The 25034-nt window shown below is 42.7% G+C and overlaps 1 protein-coding gene across 4 annotated transcripts in view; it reads left to right on the top strand.

The window, feature by feature from the left end:
• Positions 1-25034, top strand: part of TERT (telomerase reverse transcriptase) — a 243696-nt gene that overhangs the window by 54221 nt on the left and 164441 nt on the right. For 3 of the 4 annotated variants that reach the window (XR_013216886.1, XM_077269380.1, XM_077269379.1), the window contains exons 2-6: positions 2344-3910; positions 5501-5696; positions 5898-6084; positions 17986-18168; positions 24068-24229. Coding sequence is in view for 3 of the 4 variants with exons in the window: in XM_077269380.1 (XP_077125495.1) it covers positions 2344-3910; positions 5501-5696; positions 5898-6084; positions 17986-18168; positions 24068-24229 (2295 nt within the window). In the remaining variant the exon portion in view is untranslated. The remainder of the gene's footprint in view (positions 1-2343; positions 3911-5500; positions 5697-5897; positions 6085-17985; positions 18169-24067; positions 24230-25034) is intronic. The other variant, XM_077269381.1, reaches the window with a different exon arrangement.

Genomic DNA, 25034 nt, shown 5'->3' with positions numbered 1-25034 from the left:
GCATGGTGTTAATGCCTTGTCAAAGAGCTGCATTTTTGTAAAATGCAGCATGTCCCTTTTTTTTTGCAGTGTTTTTCACCCATTGAAAGCAATGGTGTCACGGGGTTACCACAACAAACCGGAGCCAGAAGACAGCACTGTTTCTGCCGCTGATAAGAAGCACTTCTACAGTTTATTAGGCTACTTTCACACTAGCGTCGTGCGCTGCACGTCGCTATGCGACGTGGCGGCGCACCGACGCTAGCTGTGGAAGTGCCGCACAACGGGGGCAGTGGATGCTGTTTTTCAACGCGTCCGCTGCCCCATTGTGAGGTGCGGGGAGGCGGGGGCGGAGTTCCGGCCACGCATGCGCGGTCGGAAAAGACGGGAACGACGCACCAAAAAACGTTACAAGCAACGTTTTTTGGGTGGCGACGGTCTGACGCAACACGACGCAACCGTCGCACGACAGAACGTCCTTAATTAAGTGCACAAAGTCAGGTTTTCCACATATTACCTCAATGTAAATCCCACCACAGATTCAGACGCCAAGTGCCCGACCGAGCCCCCGGACCCGGAGGCACTTTGACCAATTAAGGACGTTCTGTGATATGGGTTAAATTATACTTCCATAGTATACTGTGGAGATTGGTTCCGTCCTGACTTTGTGCACTTAGAGATGGGAGGACTCTTGTGGTACTTATGAGTGACTATGGATGTCTTGCATATGGGTTAATTATGCCCTTATGATGTACTGTGGAGATTTTTTCTGTCTGGAATTTTCCTTCATCCAAGGTGTATGTGAACACCTTGTAATTTTACTGTTTTTGGAAAAGAAGATTTCAATGTGTTAGTCTTCAGATTTATAAATATATTCCTCTACAACAAATTTTTAAGAAATTATCTGGATTATAAAATCTGGTTTCATTAGAGTCCCACTTTTATGCCTGGCCTCCTGGTTTGTTTGCTTGGTATGAGGCACCATCTGATTTTAATGTTTTGTTATTTGTATGTAAATAAATAAATTTCTATATGTTTTCTAAAATTGTGTTGGTAACACTTCTTGATCCTTTGAGGGGTCTGTATGTTTGAACATTATGAGGAAGTGTGGCCCATTCCCGTTTAGGGTTTAAAGGGCCAGGGTGGTATGTTTATCATTCTGTAATTCTGTAGATAAGCCCCCGATGTATCCTGAAAGATGAGAAAAAGAGGTTAGATTATACTCACCTGGGGGGGCAGTCCGATCCGATGGGCGTTGCGGTCCGGGGCCTCCCATCTTCATAGGATGACGTCCTCTTCTTGTCTTCACGCTGTGGCTCCTGTGCAGGCGTACTTTGTCTGCCCTGTTGAGGGCAGAGCAAAGTACTGCAGTGCGCAGGCGCCGGGCCTCTGACCTTTCCCGGCGCCTGCGCACTGCAGTACTTTGCTCTGCCCTCAACAGGGCAGACAAAGTACTCCGGAGCCACAGCGTGAAGACAAGAAGAGGACGTCATCGTAAGAAGATGGCAGGCCCCGGACCGCGACGGCCATCGGACTGGAACGCAGCAGGAACGCCCCTGGGTGAGTATAATCTAACCTCTTTTTCTCATCTTTCAGGATACATCGGGGGCTTATCTACCCCATTACAGAATGCTGTAGATAAGCCCCTGATGCCGGTGGGCTTTGCTCATCTTCGATTTTGGGGGTGACAGGTTCCCTTTAAAGACTATGGGAGTTACAAAAAGAGCAAATTCCCATATATCATTACAGGCAACCAGTCAGCTAAAAAATATGCCATCTGTGGACAGCATATAATCCAACGACCCCAGCACTGCAAGGCTACAATGTTATACTGAACCATTTTGCTGTGAATAAGTTCTTGATATCACATATGGTAAATAAATGTCATCTGTAATTACATAAACTAGATGACTTAGTATCCTGACCGATGTGCTTTGTTATACTGACACACAAATATGGAGCTCTTTGCTTATGATTTGATTTAGTTTCTTATGCCTGCTAATGTGTATGACATACAACAGTGGTAGGTAAAGGATTTAAGAGGCTGTCCTATGTGGACAAGCCATGCATTAAACAGAAGGTAACGATCATCAATGGAAATTGTGGAAGGCTGCTTCAGGAGAATTGTGCTATTACATTTCCCCATTCATATTAATAGTCATCCATGTAAAACATTGGGGGAAAAGAAGGAGCTCCAACAAGGGATTTCTATGATTATGCAAATGTGCAAAAGGCTTTGCTAGTGAGAACACAGTCAGGTTATGAACAGTATAAAAACTGATCCAGGTTTTAGTCACTTTATTAGTAGTATAACGAATCATATAAAATATTCAAATCTATTTCTTAATCTTCTTTGTCTCGTAGATATCAACTCAAAGAGAAGTCGTAGCTCGAGTAATTCAACGGATCTGTGAAAAAAACAAGAAGAATGTTCTCGCGTTTGGATATGGTCTTGTGGCTGAGAAGAGTTCATTGCGTGTTAAGTTTGCTCCAAATATTTGCAGTTATTTTCCTAATCCAACTACAGCGACTATTAGTACTAGTGTCCTCTGGGAAACCCTTCTGAGTAGGGTGGGGGATGTTGTCATGATGCATTTATTAGAAAACTGCTCAGTTTTCATGAGGGTGCCACCAAGTTGTTGCTATCAGATGTGTGGTCAGCCTATATATAATTTAACCAAAGACGAAATTCTTAAATCACCTTGGCTGAAACAAGATCGTTTTATCTATAAAGGAAATATTTTATCTCGCTACATAAAGACATGTTCTTTTAAATCTAAAACTTGCTCATTAAAGCTGTCCACACAAAGGAAAAGAATAAAGAGTCAAAGAAATGCTAAAGTAAAAGCATCCATTGATCTTGTGGTGCAAACGGGAGAGGTCCATTCCAGCACTGCACCAGTAAAGGATGGTAAGTTTACCACTGAAACCAAGCGGAAAAAAAGACCTTCTAATTCAATAGATGATAACCCATTCAAAAGACGTAAAACCGAACTGAAATCTACTTCTGATAGTGTGAGCACAGAACCACCATCTGTAAAATCGAGTGATTCTGTCTGGCAATGTACCGGACAAGGAGAACACAATATGGAGTCCACTGTCCAGAAAAAGATTCTGCATGAGACAACTAAAAACACTAAATTAAGTAATTTTTTTGTTGAGCATCAAAATAAAGCTACGTTCCATAATTCTTCATCTATCTCTGCAGACAGAACTTCGCCTTCTAAGATTTTTGTTGACTTTGGTAAAATGTTGTGCACAAATCCAATTTCTAAAGAAGGTTTTTCTGAAAGTTTTATACTGAATATGTTAAAATGTAACTCCTTTGGCAGTTTAAGCCTTATCGAAAAGATTTTTATGAATGGTAATTTATTTGAGCAAGACATTGACTTACAGGTTCCATCTGAAGTTAAAAGGAAGAAAAAAACATGCAAGCGTTACAAACAGTTGATACCCATCTTCCAAGAACTTATAGAAAAGCACAAAGTATGCACCTATGTGTCACTGTTAAAGAAGCACTGTCCTGTAAATCTTACTGGGAACCGCAAATGTTTAGGCGTTCAGTGTGATAGTGGTAACCCAACAAAAACGAATTCTAAATCCCACAACACAATCCTACACTCACTGAGTAACGCAAAGATGGCAACAAACCAAAGTAGTGTTTGTATGGAAAAACGGGACATGGTGCCTGTTGATGAACCATATAACTTACTTAAGCAGCATAACAGTGTATGGCAGGTATATTCATTTGTTAGAGAATGTCTGCATATTGTGGTGCCCGAAAGCCTGTGGGGCTCTAGTCACAACAAGTGTCGCTTCTTCAGAAATGTGAAAATGCTGATTAATTCTGTCAAGTGTGAAAAGATTTCTTTATCACAGTTAATGTGCAAGATAAGAGTAGAAGACTGTTCTTGGCTGCGTCTCAACAAACGTAAGTCATCCAGAGTTCACTTTGGTTAAAATGAATGGATCACTAAAGTGGTCATACTTATTAGGTCGGCTAATTTCAGCAGGACCATCCAACCGTACGCATGACATTTTCTGCCACCGGTGAGTCAGCCTTTCTGGGAAGGGAGGGGCCCAGCATGTGAAAGTGCTGTCTGGCAATGATTTTCTCCCCTCTCCATATTGACATCACATGGATGCTTGGCTGAACCAGACTTGTACGTGTATGGTGGGACTTGTTAGGAATAACTGTAGAATAATTGGTGAATATTTCATCTTTCTTTTGTGCAGCTACTGATTTTTAGGATGCGTACAATTTTTTATTGTGAAAATTCAACATGCTTTTACAAAGAAATACATGCAATTTTCAATGAGCTTTTCAGTCCTGAAGCAGTTTTTTTTAGTTTTCAAAGTTTTTTTTCATGTAGCCGTTTGATTTTTATGCCAAGTTTACTGCTATATTTGCAGCAATATGGGTTTGCTACTAAAATCACTTTTCACCGTATTTAGATAATATTTGAAGATCTTTTTTGAAGTAATGTTGGAGCAGATCTGCTTCAAAATTCATTTTGTGAAGATACCCCTACAAAATGGATACATAATGTAAGAGATCATGCAAACATCCATGAAACTGTTCGATCCCATAGTGCACAGACTGTCCTCGGTTTTCCCTGCATATATGAGACATATGTCAGCCTGTTGAGTCCAGGTCGGGAGAATCACGGTCAGGCCGTACTTGGCGTAGTTTCACAGACATCTGTACAAGTCCTTACACTATGATTTCAGCTTATATGCATGTATTTAGCTCACGGCCTCATTCAGACATTTTTTTTCTTATACAAAAGTAATAAACCATAAAAAAAATACAGAAATTTGGAATTGTCATAATCATATCGATCTCGTTAATTATACTTAATGCAGAAATAGTAAAGTAAATTTTGAATCTGTGAATATTTTTTGGTTATTTTGCCTCCCACGGACTGTAATAAGACAATAAAAAGGTGCCTGTGCCACAAAATGGCACCAATAAAAACTACAAAACGTACAGCTTCGCAGACAGAAAATGGGAAACATTAGGGCTCTTAGAATACAGCGACACAAATAATTATTTGTATTATAATTATTCAAATTAAGTCATAATGATCACCTTTTTTTTCAAAGTACGATATGTATTTATTGTACAAAGTAATAAACCGATGAAATTGGTGTTGCCATATTCGTACTGACCTACAAAATAAAGTTAAAGGGGGTTGTTGGAAAGCGGATCCATAGACTTTCATTGTAAAAGAGACTCCTGGCTCATGCATAGCGCATAGAACGAGTATATTCACACTGCATGTACACACATTTAATGAATCTAAAAGTTAGTGGGATTGCTTCTATAACCTAATGGATTCTACTCAGGAGGTTGAATAGTTCTGAGTGCAGTTCTGTAGCAAAAACGCATCTTGTAAACAGTGCCGTAAGATACTGAAACCGTTCTTATCTGTTTAGTTATAGTTGTATAATTATTTTTGCTAGAACAAACTGAAAATTCTGTCTTTCCGATAATAACTCGATTTTCCTACTTTTGTAGATAATCACTTTGTTCCTGCGTCTGAGCACTTGCTCCGAGAGAAAATACTTTCTAAATTCCTGTTTTGGCTTATGGATACCTATGTTATACAGTTATTGAAAGCATTTTATTATATCACAGAAACAAGCTTTCAGAAAAATAGACTCTTCTTTTATAGAAAGCGCATCTGGGGGTCACTTCAGGAGTTTGGAATACGGTAGGAGTGTCAACATTTTTTTTTATATATACAAAGCCTATTTTGAACATATCATGAGGGCATTTCTAAAACTTTTTCCATTTGACAGACAGGGTAAAAATCAATACTGGCACTAATGTTTCTACCTGTGCATTAGGTTCTTAAAGTATTCTTACTGTAAACGGTAAAGTAATTTTCTTTTTTTTTTTTTTTTTTTTTAAGAAAACACATGAGAAATGTAAAACTACGTTTAATGTCCACTGATGAGATAGTAAATATGCAGCAGCAAAAGAACACACCTCTGATCTCCAGGTTACGTTTCATACCAAAAATAAATGGATTGCGCCCAATTGTGAAACTGTGTAATACTTTAGGAGCTCAACCAAGTAAAGAGATCAAGAAAAGAAAGGTAATTATGCATGGGAAGCACATGGTGATGCCTGTAGGGGAAGGAGGGGGGGGGGGGAGCACTGCTGTATAGAAATCAATGGGAGAGAAAGTGCTGACTGGTATGTTATGAGTTAACCTGTTTCTTGGAATGTAACTACTGTACACTTTATGCCAGGGACTGGGCAGTCACTAGTGGCTGATTTCCATGGATACCGGCTGTACACTATGTAAGATAAAATTTCTCACCTGGAGAATGACAGCAGTCTGAAAAATCAGGTTAATTGCAAAATTCTTTTCATGCGGTCTAGCTAAGTTGAAAATACCCCTTTAATGATGGGCATGCAGAAATACGATGTGCCAGATTCATGCCACCTTGTGCCTCACCAGAAATGTTACTCCAGTCAGGGACTGGAGTACTGATTATTGTTTTAGAAATATCACCACTTTTGATTACTTCAATGGGTAGGTGTCACTCAAAAGTTTTGTGACTTTCCAAAGTGTCTTATAGCAGCTTTGTGGTGTAACCACCTAAATGTATCAACAAAAAAATATTTCTAAATCAGTGTTTTATATGCTACTTTCAATCCCTGCTTGACTAGTCCCAAGATACCATGCAGTCACAGTACTTCTGTGCTAAAAAGGATGGCTGCCACCACCTGATATCTGATAACCAGTCCATGGGGTGGGATAAAATGCACATAATAAAAACAAAATGGGTGTATCAGCACACTCCTATAGTAAGAAAAGAAATATCTGCTTCAACTCTCGCAAGTGAACATGAGATAAGAAAAGTGAAAAGAAACCTTTTTTTTTTATAACAAATATACTTACTCATAGCAAGGGAGGACTGCAGTAGCACACGATGAATATACCAAAGTGCTGAGCTGCGCTCCACTATCTTTGTCATTGTCTTTAACCCCTTAGTGACAAATCCAGTTTTGACCTTCCTGGCTAGGCCAATTTTTTTAAATTTGACGTGTCTCTTCATGTGGTAACAACTCTGGAACTCGTGCAGCAGGAAAGGTCAAAGAACCGAGGCACATGCGCAGTTCAGTACTTTTTACTCTGTCCTGGTCCCTTGAGCGCAATGCCAGGGACCAGGTGTAGATGACTTAGAACGCGTCATTCGCGATAAGAAGGATGGCATTGCAAGAAGGGAAGCACCGGACCAAGACAGCGATGCCCATTGGACCCCAGCACCCTGCAGGTGAGTATTATAAAAGCTCTTTTTCTTGAATAACAGACCGGATTGGGGTCAGATATACAGCATGCTAGAATTCTGTATATCAGGGCTGAAAGGTGGTGCTGTTATCTCATATGGGACAAATCTGCTAACAGGTTCCCTTTATCGATTTCATCTGTGGGTGTACTGAGTATTTTGAAACCAGAGGTGCATCACAGAATTTTATAACATTGGGAATTGGACATATAATATTTTAGTTGTTAAACTGTAAATGTATTTATTTTCTGCAAATGTCAGTTACCCAAGGGTTAATAGATGAAACTGGACCCCTCAGTTTATAGCACAATGTCTCCCGTAAGCAGTGATTCCCTATATGTTATCAGGAACTACTTTTAGGCCACACGTCAGGACTGAGAAATAAGGAGCGCTATTTCGCTTTTAGAGAATAGATTTTGTTAGCCTAGCCTGTGTGCAACCCCCAACTGTAAAACTGTGACCCCACTGTAAAAATTGCACCTCTCAATTAATTAATCTACGGCTGCATTGACTATTTTGTAACATCCACGTCATTGCTTTTTTTTCTTGAGAATTGCAAATATGCCAGTTTAGTGCACATATGTTGTGCCCCGTGTATTGTAATGCCCCATACAGTTTGGTGATCCCATGCATTGTTCCTAGCTTGTGCTTCTGGAGACATGCGCCCCGAGCTTGTGATTTTTGCGCGTTTTTGTGCGTTTTTTTACTTTTTTCATTTGGGCTTGCTGTGGGACATGAATATTTTTTACTTTGATCTCTGGTCTCATGCATTGCAGTACACATGTACTGCAGTGTCTCAGTACGGTCAGTGTCTCACTGACAGAGCCTGTTAGACCCAGCTTGTAGCTGGATATAATGGGCCACTGTACCCTGGGGTCATCAGATGACCTTGGGGTACCATGGCAACAACAGCAGGGGGGTCAATCACAGGATCAACCACCCCTCCCTGCGATTATAGTCGCGGGTGCCTGTCAAAGGGGGTCTTTTAATCTCCTTTTAACCACTTCGATGCCACTGTCTCAACAGTGGTATTTAAGGAAATAATCTGCTCTAGTCAGTTCCAAAACCGGTCAGGGCCAATGCTTTAGGAGAGCTGTCACTGTCAGGATTTGCACCCGCTTGGGGGGTGGTATTCACTTATTACTTAGCTTAATGGAAAAAACAGCATTGAGGAATAAGGCCCCTTTGGGGCCGCCGTTTAATAGTGTATCGGCTGTTGTTAAGGGGTTAACTTGAAAAGCTGGTTGCAGTCTTGCAATCAGGGAAAAAAGCGGGAGCACAGCTTGATCTATCGGCTTATTGGTGTGGGATCTAACAGTTATTGCCTATCTTTTTCCTATTAAAAATTAAACATATTTGCTATCACTGCATTAATAAAAATCTATTAAACTATAGAAATAATTAACCCAGTCTGTAAAATAAAGAGAAATAAATTCATAATACCAGAATTGTGTGTTTTTGTCCTTGCCCCCCTAAAAAAATGTAAGAATAAGCAATCAAATCATCGCATATACAGTACAGACCAAAAGTTGGACACACCTCATTTAAAGATTTTTCTGTACTTTCTTGACTATGAAAATTGTACATTCACACTCAAGTCATCAAAACTATGAATTAACACATGTGGAATTATATACTTAACAAAAAAGTGTGAAACAACTGAAATTATGTCTTATATTCTAGGTTCTTCAAAGTAGCCACCTTTTGCTTTGATGACTGCTTTGCACATTCTTGACATTCTCTTCATGAGCTTCAAGAGGTAGTCACCGGGAATGGTCTTCCAACAATCTTGAAGGAGTTCCCAGAGATGTTTAGCACTTGTTGGATCTTTTGTCTTCACTCTGCGGTCCAGCTCACCCCAAACCATCTCAATTGGGTTCAGGTCTGGTGACTGTGGAGGCCATGTCATCTGGCGTAGCACCGCATCACTCTCCTTGGTCAAATAACATTCATTGTCCTGTTGAAAAATAAATGACGGTCCAACTAAACGCAAACCGGGTGGAATAGCATGCCGCTGCAAGATGCTGTGGTAGCCATGCTGGTTCAGTATGCCTTTAATTTTGAATAAATCCCCCAACAGTGTCACCAGCAAAGCACCATCACACCTCCTCCTCCATGCTTCACGGTGGGAACCAGGCATGTAGAGTCCATCCGTTCACCTTTTCTGCGTCGCACAAAGACACGGTGGTTGGAACCAAAGATCTCAAATTTGGACTCATCAGACCAAAGCACAGATTTCCACTGGTCTAATGTCCATTCCTTGTGTTCTTTAGCCCAAACAAGTCTCTTCTGCTTGTTGCCTGTCCTTAGCAGTGGTTTCCTAGCAGCTATTTTACCATGAAGGCCTGCTGCACAAAGTCTCCTCTTAACAGTTGTTGTAGAGATGTGTCTGCTGCTAGAACTCTGTGTGGCATTGACCTGGTCTCTAATCTGAGCTGCTGATAACCTGCGATTTCTGAGGCTGGTGACTCGGATAAACTTATCATCAGAAGCAGAGGTGACTCTTGGTCTTCCTTTCCTGGGGCGGTCCTCATGTGAGCCAGTTTCTTTGTAGCGCTTGATGGTTTTTGCCACTGCACTTGGGGACACTTTCAAAGTTTTCCCAAATTTTTGGACTGACTGACCTTCATTTCTTAAAGTAATGATGGCTACTCGTTTTTCTTTACTTAGCTGCTTTTTTCTTGCCATAATACAAATTCTAAGGTTATGTGCCCACGTTCAGGAAACGCTGCGTTTTTGACGCAGCATTGAGCCGCAGCGTCAAAAACGCAGCGTCCAGATGTTACAGCATAGTGGAGGGGATTTAATGAAATCCCGTCTCCACTGTGCATTAAAAAACGCATGCGTTTTTCCCGCAAAAACGCACATGCGGTGCGTTTTTTCAGAGCGCAGCATGTTGCTACAATGAGCAAAACACGCAGGAACACCGCAGGTGACCTGCCAGTGACCTCAGGTGCATTTTTGGTCAGGATTTGACCTGCATAAAATCCTGACCAAAGCCTGAAGCAAACCTGAACGTGGACACATACCCTAACAGTCTATTCAGTAGGACTATCGGCTGTGTATCCACCAGACTTCTGCACAACACAACTGATGGTCCCAACCCCATTTATAAGGCAAGAAATTCCACTTATTAAACCTGACAGGGCACACCTGTGAAGTGAAAACCATTCCTGGTGACTACCTCTTGAAGCTCATCAAGAGAATGCCAAGAGTGTGCAAAGCAGTCATCAAAGCAAAAGGTGACTACTTTGAAGAACCTAAAATATAAGACATAATTTCAGTTGTTTCACACTTTTTTATTAAGTATATACCGTATATACTCGAGTATAAGCCGAGAATTTCAGCCCTTTTTTTAGGCTGAAATTGCCCCTCTCGGCTTATACTCGAGTCATACCCAGGGGTCGGCAGGGGAGGGGGAGCGACAGCTGTGTAATAATACTCACCTGCTCCTGGCGCGGTGTCCCTGGTTCTCCGGCGCCGGCAGCTTCTTCCTGTATTGAGCGGTCACATGGTACCGCTCATTACAGTAATGAATATAGACCCCACTCCACTCCCATAGGGGTGGAGCTGCATATTCATTACTGTAATGAACGGTACCATGTGACTGCTCAATACAGGAAGAAGCTGCCGGAGAACCAGGGACACCGCGCCAGGAGCAGGTGAGTATAATGCAGTGCGCGATATTCACCTGCTCCCCGTTCCACGGCCGCCGCTGCGTCTTCCCCGTCCTCTGCAGTGACGCTCAGGTCAGAGGGCGCGATGACGCGATTAGTGTGTGCGCCGCCCTTTGCCTGAATGTCAGTGTAGAAGACGGGGAAGACACAGCAGCGCCGATGGTGGAACGCGGAGCAGGTGAATTTAGCAAGTGCTGGGGGCCTGAGAGGTGAGTATGTCATTTTTTTGTTTTTTTTTGTAATCGCAGCAACAGCATATGGGGCAAATGTCTGTATGGAGCATCTTATGGGGCCATGTGCAGCATTATATGGGGCAAATATCTGTATGGAGCATCTTATGGGGCCATGTGCAGCATTATATGGGGCAATTATCCGTATGGGGCTATATGCAGCAGTATATGGGGCAAATATCTGTATGGGGCCATGTGCAGCATTATATGGGGCAAATATCTGTATGGACCATCTTATGGGGCTATGTGCAGCATTATATGGGGCCATGTGCAGCAGTATGTGGGGCAAATATATGTATGGGACCATGTGCAGCATTATATGGGGCAAATACCTGTATGGGCCATGTGCAGCATTATATGGGGCAAATATCTGTATGGAGCATCTTATGGGGCAATTATCTGTATGGAGCATCTTATGGGGCTATGTGCAGCATTTGTGGAGCATTATACGGGGCAAATGTGTCTATGGAGAATCTTATGGGGGCCATAATCAGCATTTGTGCAGCATTATATGGGGCATATTTTAATATGGAGCATCTTATGGGGCCCATCATAAACTGTATGGAGAATTATATGGGGCGTATTTTGTATGGAGCATCTTATGTGGCCATCATGAACTGTATGGAGCATTATATGGGGCTCCTGATTCAATATGGATATTCAAAACACTTAACCTACTGATGTCTCAATTAATTTTACTTTTATTGGTATCTATTTTTATTTTTGAAATGTACCAGTAGCTGCTGCATTTTCCACCCTAGGCTTATACTCGAGTCATTAAGTTTTCCTTGTTTTTTGGCAAAATTAGGGGTCTCGGCTTATACTCGGGTCGGCTTATACTCGAGTATATACGGTAGATCCACATGTATTAATTCATAGTTTTGATGCCTTCAGTGTGAATGTACAATTTTCATAGTCATGAAAACACAGAAAAATCTTTAACTGAGGTGTGTCCAAGCTTTCGGTCTGTACTGTACATAAAATTGATATTAATAATAACATCAGCTTACCACGCCAAAAAATAAAGCCTTCACTTAGACCCATGAACCGAAAAAAAAAAAAATGTTATGGGTTTCAGAAAATGGTAACATAATGGAAGAAAATTTTATTTTACAAATTTTCTTAAATACCGTATATACTCGTGGCTCTCCCTGTTTCTGTCCTGGTGTATGTGGCTCCCCCGTCCTGTCCTGGTATGCACTGCTCCCCCCCTCCCGTCCTTGTATGCATGCTTCCTATTACAAAAAAACAAACATCCTACTCACCCTCCAGCGTGCCCTCGCAGCATCTCATTGGTGCCGGCTTTCAGTTGCTCTTCCTGTGCTGAGCGATCACCTGGCACTGCTCATAAAGGTAATGCATATTCCCTCCATGTCTTTGGGAATGGAGATGCGTGCATATTTATTACCTTAAAGAGCGGTGCCATGTGATCGCTCAGCAGAGGAAGAGCAACTGGAAGCTGGCACCAACGAGATGATACGGGGGCATACTGGAGGGTGAGTAGGTTGTCTTCTGGAAGCCGGCAGCTGTCACTGTGCACACTATAAGAGAAATTAATATTCATTTCTCTTTAGCAGCGGGACAGGCTTTAGCCACAGCTGCCTGCTCCTGCATCTTTAACCCGCTGCTCCCGCTCCCTCACTGGCTTTCTGGGACATTGACTCATGTAAAGCCGAAGGGGACGTTTTCAGTACAAAAAAAGTGCTGAAAAACTCGGCTTACACACAAGTGTATACGGTAAATTCTCGTTACTTAAAGTGAACCTGTCATCAGGGTTATGCGAGTTAAGCTAAAGGTATTGTGAGGGGTTGACTCACTCTGCTGTTTCACAAGGTAGACACAGGAACAGTTCTGGTAATAGTTCACCTGCTGGTTCATTGTAGACAGCATAAACCTTCGCAGGGTTCTGAAAAATAAACAGAGCCTTCCTGACATAATGGTAAAACAAAGATAAAGTCTATCAGAGTCTTTGTTCTGCAGGCTTCACTGCAGGTAGCGCACACAGCGTCCTTAGCTCCTATGGGAGCCACATGGGAGTTCCACCTCTCTCCCAATACACTACACCCAGACTGAACCACAGGTCCAGGTGTATATCACATGTGTTGGATCAATTTATTTTATATTATTGGCAGAACAGGCACAGTGTCTGTCTGAAATACCAGCAGCACTTGTGTATTCGAAGTTGTAGCACCAGTGTGTTTTATTATCATTGTATATCACATGTGCTGGTCATGTGATCATGACCTCACTGCAGGTCATCAAACACCTGCAGGGAAAGGGTTACATGAGCACCCTTGCTCCCGAACTGCGGGTGTTCACATAAAACCGGCCCATTAAATTCTGTACATGGCCTCTCAGCACCTAGTGTGCTGGAAACACAAAAACACTCTGGTTTCACATCACTGATTGCTGCATGCGCAGTGACACGTACCTCCCTTCCTCTACAAAGCCAGTGACTCTCACATATTCCCCCCCCCTCTGCCCAAAGCTGGGGGTTTTGGCATCATCAGACCCCAGACAGGGAATTCGAAAGAGGGCATCCGCGTTACCATGTAACTTCTGTGGCCTGTCTTCGACATGAAACGAGAAGTCCTGAAGAGCTAAGAGCCAACGAGTCACCCTGGCGTTCTTACCCTTTTTCTCACTCAACCATCTTTGCAGGGCATGGTCTGACACCAATTTGAATCTACGGCCCAGAAGGTAGTACTTTAGTGTATCTATGGCCCACTTTATGGCCAAGCACTCCTTCACAATTGCATAATTCTTCTCACAAGAAGAGAGTTTTCGGCTCAGATTCAGGATGGGATGGTCTTCTCTGTTTATTTCTTGTGAGTACTGCTCCTAATCCAACCTCTGAAGCATCGTTCTGCAACACGAACTCCTTCTTAAAGTCTGGTGCGACCAAGACCGGATGCCTACACAGAGCCTGCTTGAGTTCCTGAAATGCTCGCATTCTCCACCACGTGTGAGGGGTTGACTCACTCCTCTGCTTCACAAGGTAGACACAGGAACAGTTCTGGCAGTAGTTCACCTGCTGGTTTATTGTGGACAGCATAAACCTTTGCAGGGTTCAGGAAAATAAACAGCCTTTCTGGCATAAATCAGTATACCGACGCCATTATGGGCATATGTAGCGCCCCCACTGCCGCAGGGCCGAGGGGTACCCGGTACCGGGCCTGTGAGTCTCTGCTCTGGGGTTGTCACGGTGGCTAGGCCCGGTCCGTGACCCTGCTGAGGGGCGCCCAAATAATAGGGTGTGGATGATGGTGGTGGTGCGGTGCAGTAAATAACGAGGACACCAGGTTGCAGTCTCTTTACCTCTTTACTGAAGGTCTCTGGGTCCTCAGTCCGGAATACGGTTCACCAGGCTGCGCAAGTCCGGCCGGTCCGATGGCACCTCCAGAGTTCTCCTTGCAGGTGGAAATCTGTGCCTTCCTGCTAGCGCTATGTGTTGTGGTCCTCCCCTGCTGTGCTTACAGGATAGTCCCCACAACTGTTGTGTCTGTTTCTCGTGTTCCCTCACAACAACTCGATTAGATGATGTTCTGCTAATCCTCCGTCCCTCCCGGTGTTATGGTTGGGACGCACCCGTATGACGGGTAGGCTCGGAGCTCTTCCGGGACCCTAGAGTCGCCCCTCTCCACAGGTTGCCCCCCAAGTCTGCATAGGTGATTTAGGTGAGACAGCCCGCCTGTGACTGACTGTCCTGCCGTTGGTTTGAAGTATTGCTTGGAGCTAGATATATGAATACTTCCTCGGCGTTCCGGCCGCCGGTTGTGCGCCTCAGTAGGATGTTGCCTCGGTCTTACAGCACGACTCCTACTGGTATTCTCCTTCTTGCTTTGATCTCGTTTCTCACTCAGCACAATATATCTCGCTTCTCATCCTTTCTTAGGGCACCGCCGCTATGTTGAGCAGGCACGGCCCCGTGACGTTCTTTCCTGTTGCCAGGCCTCTGTCAGGGTCCCAAACCTCACAGGGACCCTACCGAATCTTCCCCACAACACCCCCTGCCACAAGGTGTTGCCTGGTTCCAACCCAGTCAGCTTTCTGACTAACTTCCTGCCTGACCCCCAGTTACCCACACGGTGAGGAGTGGCCTAATAAATAGCACCCTTAGCTCCCCCTGGAGGCCCGACTGTGAAATGTATTGGTGTATGTGATACCTGGTCAGATGAACTCCTTCAGTGCCATCAGACGTACCATGGCCCCCTTAGCGGTGGAGCCACAGTACTGCAACGACCAGGACTCTGGGGCGCTGCACATACTTTTAGTTTCATATGCATAACCCTGATGACAGGTTCTCTTTAAATAGAAAAAATCAATGCATGTTTAATATTGCCGTAATGGGACTGACCTGGACAATTATGTTTCCAGACCAATGTTACTGTACAATGAACACTGTAAAAACAAACCCCCAAAACAGTGTCAAAATTGCATTTTTTTCATTATTTTTCACATTTCAAAACAAGCCTTTACAAATCTGTTGATAGAAAAATAAAAAAAGTTATAGCCCTTCAAAGAAGGCAAAGGAAAATACAAAAGCGCAAAAATGATAAATTCCTTGGTCCTTGTGCAGTTAAGAAGGTTTTTTTTAAATACTATCATTGATTGCTTTTTTTATAAAGGTTTACATTTTTTCCCATTTCCATGCAACATGATATGCTGCATTCTCAGCAAGATAAAAAAAATGGTGGGGTTTGGAGGATGTGAAGTATCATATTAAATGGGTTTTCCTGTACTGTTTAAAATGACTAGTGAGAAGCCATTCTGATAAAACAAGAAAATAGACAATGGTTACCATTGGAATCCATTCGCATCTCCTCTACCAGACCCCAAGTGATGCTATCATGATTACAAGTCATCTGACCACTAATTGGCTGCAAGACTATAATAATAATAATAATAATTTTTATTTTTATAGCGCCAACATATTCCGCAGCGCTTTACAACTTATAGAGGGGACTTGTACAGACAATAGACATTACAGCATAACAGAAATCACAGTTCAAAATAGATACCAGGAGGAATGAGGGCCCTGCTCGCAAGCTTACAAACTATGAGGAAAAGGGGAGACACGAGAGGTGGATGGTAACAATTGCTTTAGTTATTTGGACCAGCCATAGTGTAAGGCTCGGGTGTTCATGTAAAGCTGCATGAACCAGTTAACTGCCTAAGTATGTAGCAGTACAGACACAGAGTGCTATTAACTGCATAAAGTGTATGAGAACACGATGCAAGGAACCTGATTATGTGTTTTGTTTTGTTTTTTCTATTTTTAATAGGCCACACAGGGATAGTTAGGTTAATGCGTTGAGGCGGTAGGCCAGTCTGAACAACTGCGTTTTTAGGGCACGCTTAAAACTGTGGGGATTGGGGATTAATCGTATTAACCTAGGTAGTGCATTCCAAAGAATCGGTGCAGCACGTGTAAAGTCTTGGAGACGGGAGTGGGAGGTTCTGATTATTGAGGATGCTAACCTGAGGTCATTAGCGGAGCGGAGGGCACGGGTAGGGTGGTAGACTGAGACCAGAGAGGAGATGTAGGGTGGTGCTGAGCCATGGAGTGCTTTGTGGATGAGGGTAGTAGTTTTGTACTGGATTCTGGAGTGGATGGGTAGCCAGTGTAATGACTGGCACAAGGTAGAGGCATCGGTGTAACGGTTGGTGAGGAATATGATCCTGGCAGCAGCATTCAGGACAGATTGGAGCGGGGAGAGTTTGGTAAGAGGGAGGCCGATTAGTAGAGAGTTACAATAGTCCAGACGGGAATGAATAAGAGAAACAGTAAGAGTTTTTGCAGAGTCGAAAGTAAGAAAAGGGAGAATTCTAGAAATGTTTTTGAGATGCAAATAAGAAGAGCGAGCCAGTGATCGGATGTGGGTGGTGAATGAAAGCTCGGAATCAAGGATAACCCCAAGGCAGCGGGCATGTTGCTTTGGAGTAATGGTGGAACCACACACGGAGATGGCAATGTCAGACAAAGGTAGGTTAGTAGAGGGAGAGAACACGAGGAGTTCAGTTTTTGACAGGTTCAGTTTCAGATAGAGGGAGGACATGATGTTAGAGACAGCGGTAAGACAATCACTGGTGTTTTTTAAGAAGGTCGGAGTGAAAGCAGGAGAAGAGGTGTATAATTGGGTGTCGTCAGCATAGAGATGGTACTGGAAACCAAATCTACTGATTGTTTGTCCAATAGGGGCTGTATACAAAGAGAAGAGGAGGGGGCCTAGGACTGATCCTTGAGGAACCCCAACAGTAAGGGGAAGGTGAGAGGAGGAGGAACCAGCAAAACATACAGTGAAGGATCGGTCAGAGAGATAGGAGGAGAACCAAGAGAGAACGGTGTTCTTGATGCCGATGGAGCGGAGCATAGTGAGGAGGAGCTGATGATCCACAGTGTCGAATGCTGCGGAAAGATCCAATAGAATTAGCATGGAGTAGTGACCATTAGATTTAGCTGTTAGTAGGTCATTAGAGACTTTAGTGAGGGCAGTTTCAGTAGAGTGTAAAGAGCGGAAGCCAGATTGAAGAGGGTCGAGAAGAGCGAAGACTAGGTGATGGGTGGGTGTTCTGGGGCCATGGCACCACTAGAATGGGGCGCAAATTCAAATTCCAGGGCAAAGCATAGCTTCTTTTATCAAGATTCTCACTATTCCCTTAAAACCCCTTTCAATATGTTTTTATTCTGTCATCTTGGTGTTACGTACAACAGAATGTTTTGAAGGCGGTTTTGCACTTCATAGTCTTTTCTTTTATATGCATAATCATTTATTTATGTATTTATTTTACAGATTCAGCATTTCAGCACTCAAGTGAGAAACCTCTTTAGTGTCCTGAATTATGAGAGAAACAAGTCTTCTTACATGATTGGTTCCTCTGTGTTTGGGCTGGATGACATTTATAAGAAATGGAGAAAATATGTTCTAGAGGTTAAAGAATCAAAGTCGGAAAATGAAAAGCTTTATTTTGTAAAGGTATATACAAGTATGATGTTAATTTTTTTTTGCCATTTATGGTGCTACCAAATTTCCCAAACATAGCACAATTAGTACTTGATAGGTTTGTGATTATCATGCACCAGGAAAAATATCAAATTCACAGTTTAGATAACCTTCCTGACAAAGGGCTTTATTAAACTTGAATTCTACTCTTTCAACTACTGTTAAATAAATCATACAGGCAAATTTAGGAAACTTTTATAAAATAGAAAACGGTTTATAGAGAATTCTGCTGCCTTACCCAATTCTCAACCATTTTTTTATTTTCCCTTGCCTAATGAAATTGTCATCCACTCTGAAAAAAAAATGCTGAAATCCATCTTCCAAAAAGACCAGATATAGTGTTATTCCTCATGTTCTTTCTGAAAAGTTACGCAAAAGTACGGTTATTCTTTAAATTCTTAACACAGACTATTAGATTTTATTTCTACATTTACTCGAAGTGGAGAAAAATATATTTACATCAACACAACTTCACAAATTATAAAGTCTCCCATCCACATTGTTGCTTTCTATTGGCACAGCATGTGCTATTTTGAACTATTTACTGTGACGATGATCCAACTCCTGAGTGCTCCCCTAACTTGTGCAATATTTGGTCATAGATCATGGTGCATGGCATGCTACTGGCTTGTTGTGGAAGCCAGCCTCCTAATAGAACCTTCTTTCACACAGTCACAGATTGGTTGCATGGTTTGCATTGTGATTTTTATATAAGCCTTTCCCCTGACAAAGATTCATGTTTGTTTCAGGTTTGTAATGCTTTTCCACCAATTGTGCTCTGCCTGGGTAACTCCTCATGCTTCTTCACAGCTTATCTGGGAGAGTTAGTTTCCATCCACGCTGCTTGACATATCACAGGCTGTGCAGTGCATACTCTCTCAGTAGTTTCCTGCTCCCTGCATCTTGTTTGTGCCTTTCTTATCACTTGTGTTGGACATGTACCTCCCAAGCCTGAGGAAAGCTTCAGGATGTCCGTTAAAGCATCTATTCGACAAATAACCCCATGTGTGATATGGATCGCCCCATCAGGGCAGCGGGGTACTCAGTACCGGGTCCTTCGGTTCACAGGGGAATGTCACGGTGGCTGACCCGGTCCGTGGCCCTGGGACGTCCGTGTAAAAGGGAAAGGTCTTTGAAGGGGAATGTTCAAGACGCCACCTGTGGTATTCGGTCAGGGTGACCGACGCTGCTTTAAGGGGTCCGCTGGGGTGATGTTATGGCAGCTAGATGGTATACCTTCCCACAGGTGAAGTGTGTCCCCAGGGCTTCCCGGTGTGTAGATGGTGGATGGTGAGAGGCGCAGAGAAGAACAAGGACACAAGGTTGCAGTCTCTTTACCTTTACTGAAGACTTCAGCATCCACAGTCCAGGGCACCAGATCACAGGGCCAGCAGAGTCCAGCCGGTTTGGAGGCAAGTCCAGAGTCCCCTTGTCCAGGTGGAAATCAGTAGCCTTCCCTTGCGCTACAGTGTTGTAGTTCCTTACTGCCTAAGGCTTCACATAAGGTCCTCACAGATGTAATGTCTCTCTCTCTCTCTCTCTCTCTGTCCCCCATATAGGATAGGACAAACCCGTATGACTGGTGGCTAGAGGCTGTTTATAGGGACTCTAGCACGCCCTGGCCTCCACAGTTTGCCACTGTGCCTCCTGGGTATAGAGCGGACAGGTAACTTGCAATTAGCTGTCCTGCCGGTCTCTGGAGCAAGGCATAAAGGTCATTGCTCCCTCGGTGTTCCGGCTACCAGGATTCTGCGCCTCAGAAGGAGGCAGCCTGTGTAGGCTGGTCTCCTTCTGGTATCCACTCATTTGCTACGACTTCCTTCAGCCTCTCTGCAATACAGTTCTGCCTTTGATGTGTGTCTTTCTAGGAGCTGCAGTTCTTAGGGCATGCACAGCTCCGTGTCCTTCTCCTTCGTTCTCTGACAGGATCCCACCCCTGTCAGGGACCAACTAACTGAGCTGAGCTCAGCCAGCAACTAACTAACTTTCCCTACAGGCGACCAGTTTTACCTATGTGGGGAGTGACTTAATAAATAGGAGCAAGAGCTCTCCCCCTGGTGGCCTGGAGTGTGAAATGTGTTGCATGTTTGTGATACCTGGATGCAGTTGTCCTTCTTTGCCTCCAAACGTAATTTCACTCTCCAGTAGAGGAAAAAGACATTACTGCAACGACCAGGACCCTGGGGCGCTGGAGATACGTGTGAAGTATGAGTGATAAGAACGATATAAACAAGTTTCAGAGGGCTAGAAAGTACCCAAGGAATATGGAAGGAGAGAGAGAATTGCTGGTGGGGAAGGGAATAGGCTATGGAAGGGTTACAGACTGCAGCTTTCCAGCTTATTTGTGATTTGTCAAGAAGCATGGTGGGAAGCTTTGACTGTCACAGATAAGCTGTGAAGAAGCAAAGGTAGTCACCTACTTATGCAGAGCACAAACAATGGACTGACATTACAAACCTGTACACACGGGCTCGTCAGTGGGCCATCTTGTTTTAGATGCCAGTAGCAAACCTCATCACTTGATCTGTAACTTGTAATTCCAAAAGGAAGTGAGAGCTTTCAGGAGCAGCATCTTCATCACAGTGAATAGTTCTAAATAGCACATACTGTGACAATTGCAAACACTACGGGTGTGAGCCTTTATTAAAAACATTTTTATCTCCTTGGAGTCCATCTTCAATCAGGCAGGTTATATATTTGTTTCATGTTATGGTTATGTGGCATACAACATGTAGTTTTATGCTGAAAACAAGTACTAGATCATTAGACATCAGATTGGTGTTGTCATATAATGAAATATAAGTTGATGTATTTCTAAAATCTCTTTTAACCCGAGTAACCCTCTTATGCATCTGGAAGAGCATTTCATATGCTGACTCAAATGCTCGTGAAATTGTGACTCAGTCATCAGTAATGTTGAGATTTTCTTGAAAATTAACTAGGGGATTTATATCTAGCTGTAGTAAATTTGCCACAAACTATTCTCAGGTCATTGCCATAACCAAGTATTGAAATGTATGTCCACCTTTGACTACCAGTTAGGATATACGAAAGTTGATCTACTTTGTAAATTCATTGCATTACTCATCTTTTTTCTAAATTACAGCTTTTATGATACTATTGTACGCAATATGCTAATTTAAAATTCTACCATTCCTTGATGACTTAAAGGGGTATTCCCAGCTCTAAGATCCTATCTCAATATGTAGTAGCAAGAATAATAATATTTTCAAATATCTCCAATTAGAAATATAGTATAGGTTTTCTGATTCGCTATGTCTCTCTCCTCCTGTGTAGGCATTGCAGTAGCTTAGGTATCCATGGTTACGACCACTCATGTAGTAACAGTTAGCTGTTAGTGGTCGTAATCATGGATACCCAAGTTACTGGAATTCCCTGAACATGGGGTAGCGACATAGCGAATCAGAAAAACTATCATATTTCTAATTGGATGTATTTGCTAATATTATTACTAGGGATGATGGAATAACTTCGGATAAGTGCTTAACTGAATAGCTATAGCGCTTCCCGAATAGCTGCATCAGTAACCTGGATACCTGGAGCGCTCCCGATAATCAGCTGCTTCACTGTCACAACACATGTATGGAGAGCCTGTTTGTTGGGCTCTCCATAGCATGTGTTGTGACTGTCACACAGCCGCGACACATGCAGCTGTGGCTCTGAATAGCTGATTATCGGGAGCGCTCCAGGTACCAAGGTTACCGATGCAGCTATTCAGGAAGAGCTATAGGTATTCGGATAAGCACTTATTATTACACCTACGGCACGTTTGGGATAGCATTTTAGAAATGGGAATACCCCTTTAATCTCTTCCTGACAAAAGGACTTATGTACACCCTATATCTGATGCAGGTATATGGAATAGGCAGGCATAGCTAATCCCGCTCCATGCAGGAGGATGGGAGCCAGCTGTTATACACCTGGCTTCTGCCTCTAACAGGAATGACTGGAGCTACCTTCAATTGTTTTTGTTTAACCATTTTAATGCCATTGTGAGACTCTGACAACATGATTTAAATGGTTTGGGTGTCACTTCATGCCCTATAACCCTCAGTTACTCCCCAAACAATGCAATCACAGGGGGGCGAAAGGATGTCCTGGCTTAAGGTACCTTCACACTAAGCGACTTTACAACGATATCGCTAGCGATCCGTGACGTTGCAGCGTCCTGGATAGTGATATCGTTGTGTTTGACACGCAGCAGCGATCTGGATCCTGCTGTGATATCGCTGGTCGTTGCTGAAAGTTCAGAACTTTATTTGGTCGTCAGATCGGCGTGTATCGTCGTGTTTGACAGCAAAAGCAACGATGCCAGCAATGTTTTACAATGGTAACCAGGGTAAATATCGGGTTACTAAGCGCAGGGCCGCGCTTAGTAACCCGATATTTACCCTGGTTACCATTGTAAATGTAAAAAAAACAAACAGTACATACTCACTTTCTGCTGTCTGTCACACGTCCCTCGCCGTCCGCTTCCCGCACTGACTGTGAGCGCCGGGCGTAAAGTGAAAGCAGAGCACAGCGGTGACGTCACCGCTGTGCTGTGCCTTACGGCCGGCACTCAAAGTCAGTGCGGGAAGCAGACGGCGAGGGACGTGTGACAGACAGCAGAAAGTGAGTATGTACTGTTTGTTTTTTTTACATTTACAATGGTAACCAGGGTAAACATCGGGTTACTAAGCGCAGCCCTGCGCTTAGTAACCCGATGTTTACCCTGGTTACCCGGGGACCTCGGCATCGTTGGTCGCTGGAGAGCTGTCTGTGTGACAGCTCTCCAGCGACCAAACAGCGACGCTGCAGCGATCGGCATCGTTGTCGATATCGCTGCAGCGTCGTTTAGTGTGAAGGTACCTTTACTGATGGCCCTTGTCTCCTCCATGTTAGTGGCTCATATGCCATGGAACTTCATAGGATGAGATGGTAATTTAATTGTATTCTGCAGTACTTCAAAGTATTAGTTTATAGTACAAGCTATCAAACTTCAGCAGATTCTAGTCCCCTAGGTAACTAAAAAAATGTATAAAATTAATTGAAACACTGTGGAGTTACAATCTAGCAAAATCTGAAAATATTTACAGTCAGCCGTAAATAAACATGTCTCTCAAAAACTGTGGTCAAAATGCCATATGTACCAACGAAAAAGACAGCCCAGTATACAAAAAGCAACCCTCTATACAGTTCCCTCAGTGAATAACATAAAAAAAAGTTATAGTTCTTGGAAGAAGGGAAAGAAAAACATGAAAATGTCTCAGATATTAAGGGGTTATTGCCCGAAGAGAGGTTTCTCCAGCTAGCTGAATTTTGGAGACTTTTGACCTAATGTTATGTTCACATTGAGTATTGAGTTGCCCTAATAAGCTGTGCTACAACTTACTTTTTGTGTAAGGGTATGTGCACACACAAGAATTTCTTGCAGAAAATTCCTGAAGAAAACCAGACATTTTCTGCAAGAAAACCGCATGCGTTTTTGTTTCGCGTTTTTACCGCGGTTTTTTTCGTGTTTTTTTCTGGAGCTTTCCCAATGCATTTTATAGCCGGAAAAAACACAAAAAAAACACAAAATTAATGAACATGATGCGTTTTTTACTGCCATGCATTTTTTTCGCGGAAAAAACACATCATGTGCACAAAAATTGCAGAATGCATTCTAAATGATAGGATGCATATGTATGCGTTTTTTATGCATTTTTTTTATCGCGTTTTTACATTGGAAAAAATAGGAAAAAAACGCGAAAAAACCGCAACATGTGCACACAGCCTAAGTGTGCTGTTTTTTTTTTTTGTTTGGTTTTTTTTTTTGTTTCTTGGCTCTTGTTATAAAGGAGAACTGTTAATTGTGTTTTGTTTGCAGACTGATATAAAGGAAGCGTACGACACAATTCCGCACTCCAAACTTGCTGAAGTAATCTCACAAGTAATTAATACAGACAATGAAGAGGTTTATTGCATACGACGCTACGCCATGCTCTGGATGGATTCACAAGGCCAGATTAGGAAAACTTTTAAAAGACATGTAAGAATTGTTTCATCAAAGATCATAGAACATGCTTTTATATGTGAAAAAGAATATGTCCACTCACCAAACTGGGCATTCAGAGACCGGAGGTGCGGGATACTTTGCACCGATCTAGTCAGAACTGGGATACAAGGGAACCATGAAAAAGAAGGATCCAACATTAAAGATACAGTCCTGGGAAAGCAAAACATAACCTTTTATCAAAAAGGTTTAAATATAAAAAAACTGGTGATGTTAGCAACTGAAACAAACAAGTATCAGACCACTACGTGTACCTTTTACTTACATCACAAGTTTTTTTTTCTATTTGGAGCTTTTAAGCTTTTTGATTAAATGTTACTGTAAGTATAACTTATCTAGGACTGTATCTTTAATGATGCATCTTTCTTGTCCACTGAGCTTTGGTTTATGTGTCCTAAATCTGTTTTTTTCATCAGTAGCATTGGTAGGGTACCATTGCTTGATCTCAAGAATGCAAGAGGGCACGAGACATGCCCTGCTATAATCGCCACCACTTTACCCGGGACTGTGTAATCCTTGTAGAGCTTGAATGGTACTGAGTTTTATTTCACGATTCATAGCACAGGTGAGAAGGGGAACAGACTTTAGTCTCTCTCTGAGAAGCCATGGTGTCCCAATTATAGGATCTCCTCTAAACTACTGATATCATATTTGACCCCTTAATGCCAGAGCCTGTTTTCAATTCTGACCAGTGACACTTTATGAGGTAATAACTCAAAACTTCAACGGATCCTGAGATTTGTTTTTTCGTGACATATTGTAATTCATAATAGTGGTAAAA

Source organism: Ranitomeya variabilis, chromosome 6, assembly GCF_051348905.1.
Source record: "Ranitomeya variabilis isolate aRanVar5 chromosome 6, aRanVar5.hap1, whole genome shotgun sequence".
Classification (NCBI taxonomy): domain Eukaryota; kingdom Metazoa; phylum Chordata; class Amphibia; order Anura; family Dendrobatidae; genus Ranitomeya; species Ranitomeya variabilis.
The sequence above is the reverse complement of the archived record's forward strand: the minus strand, read 5'-3'. Positions and strand labels throughout refer to the sequence as shown.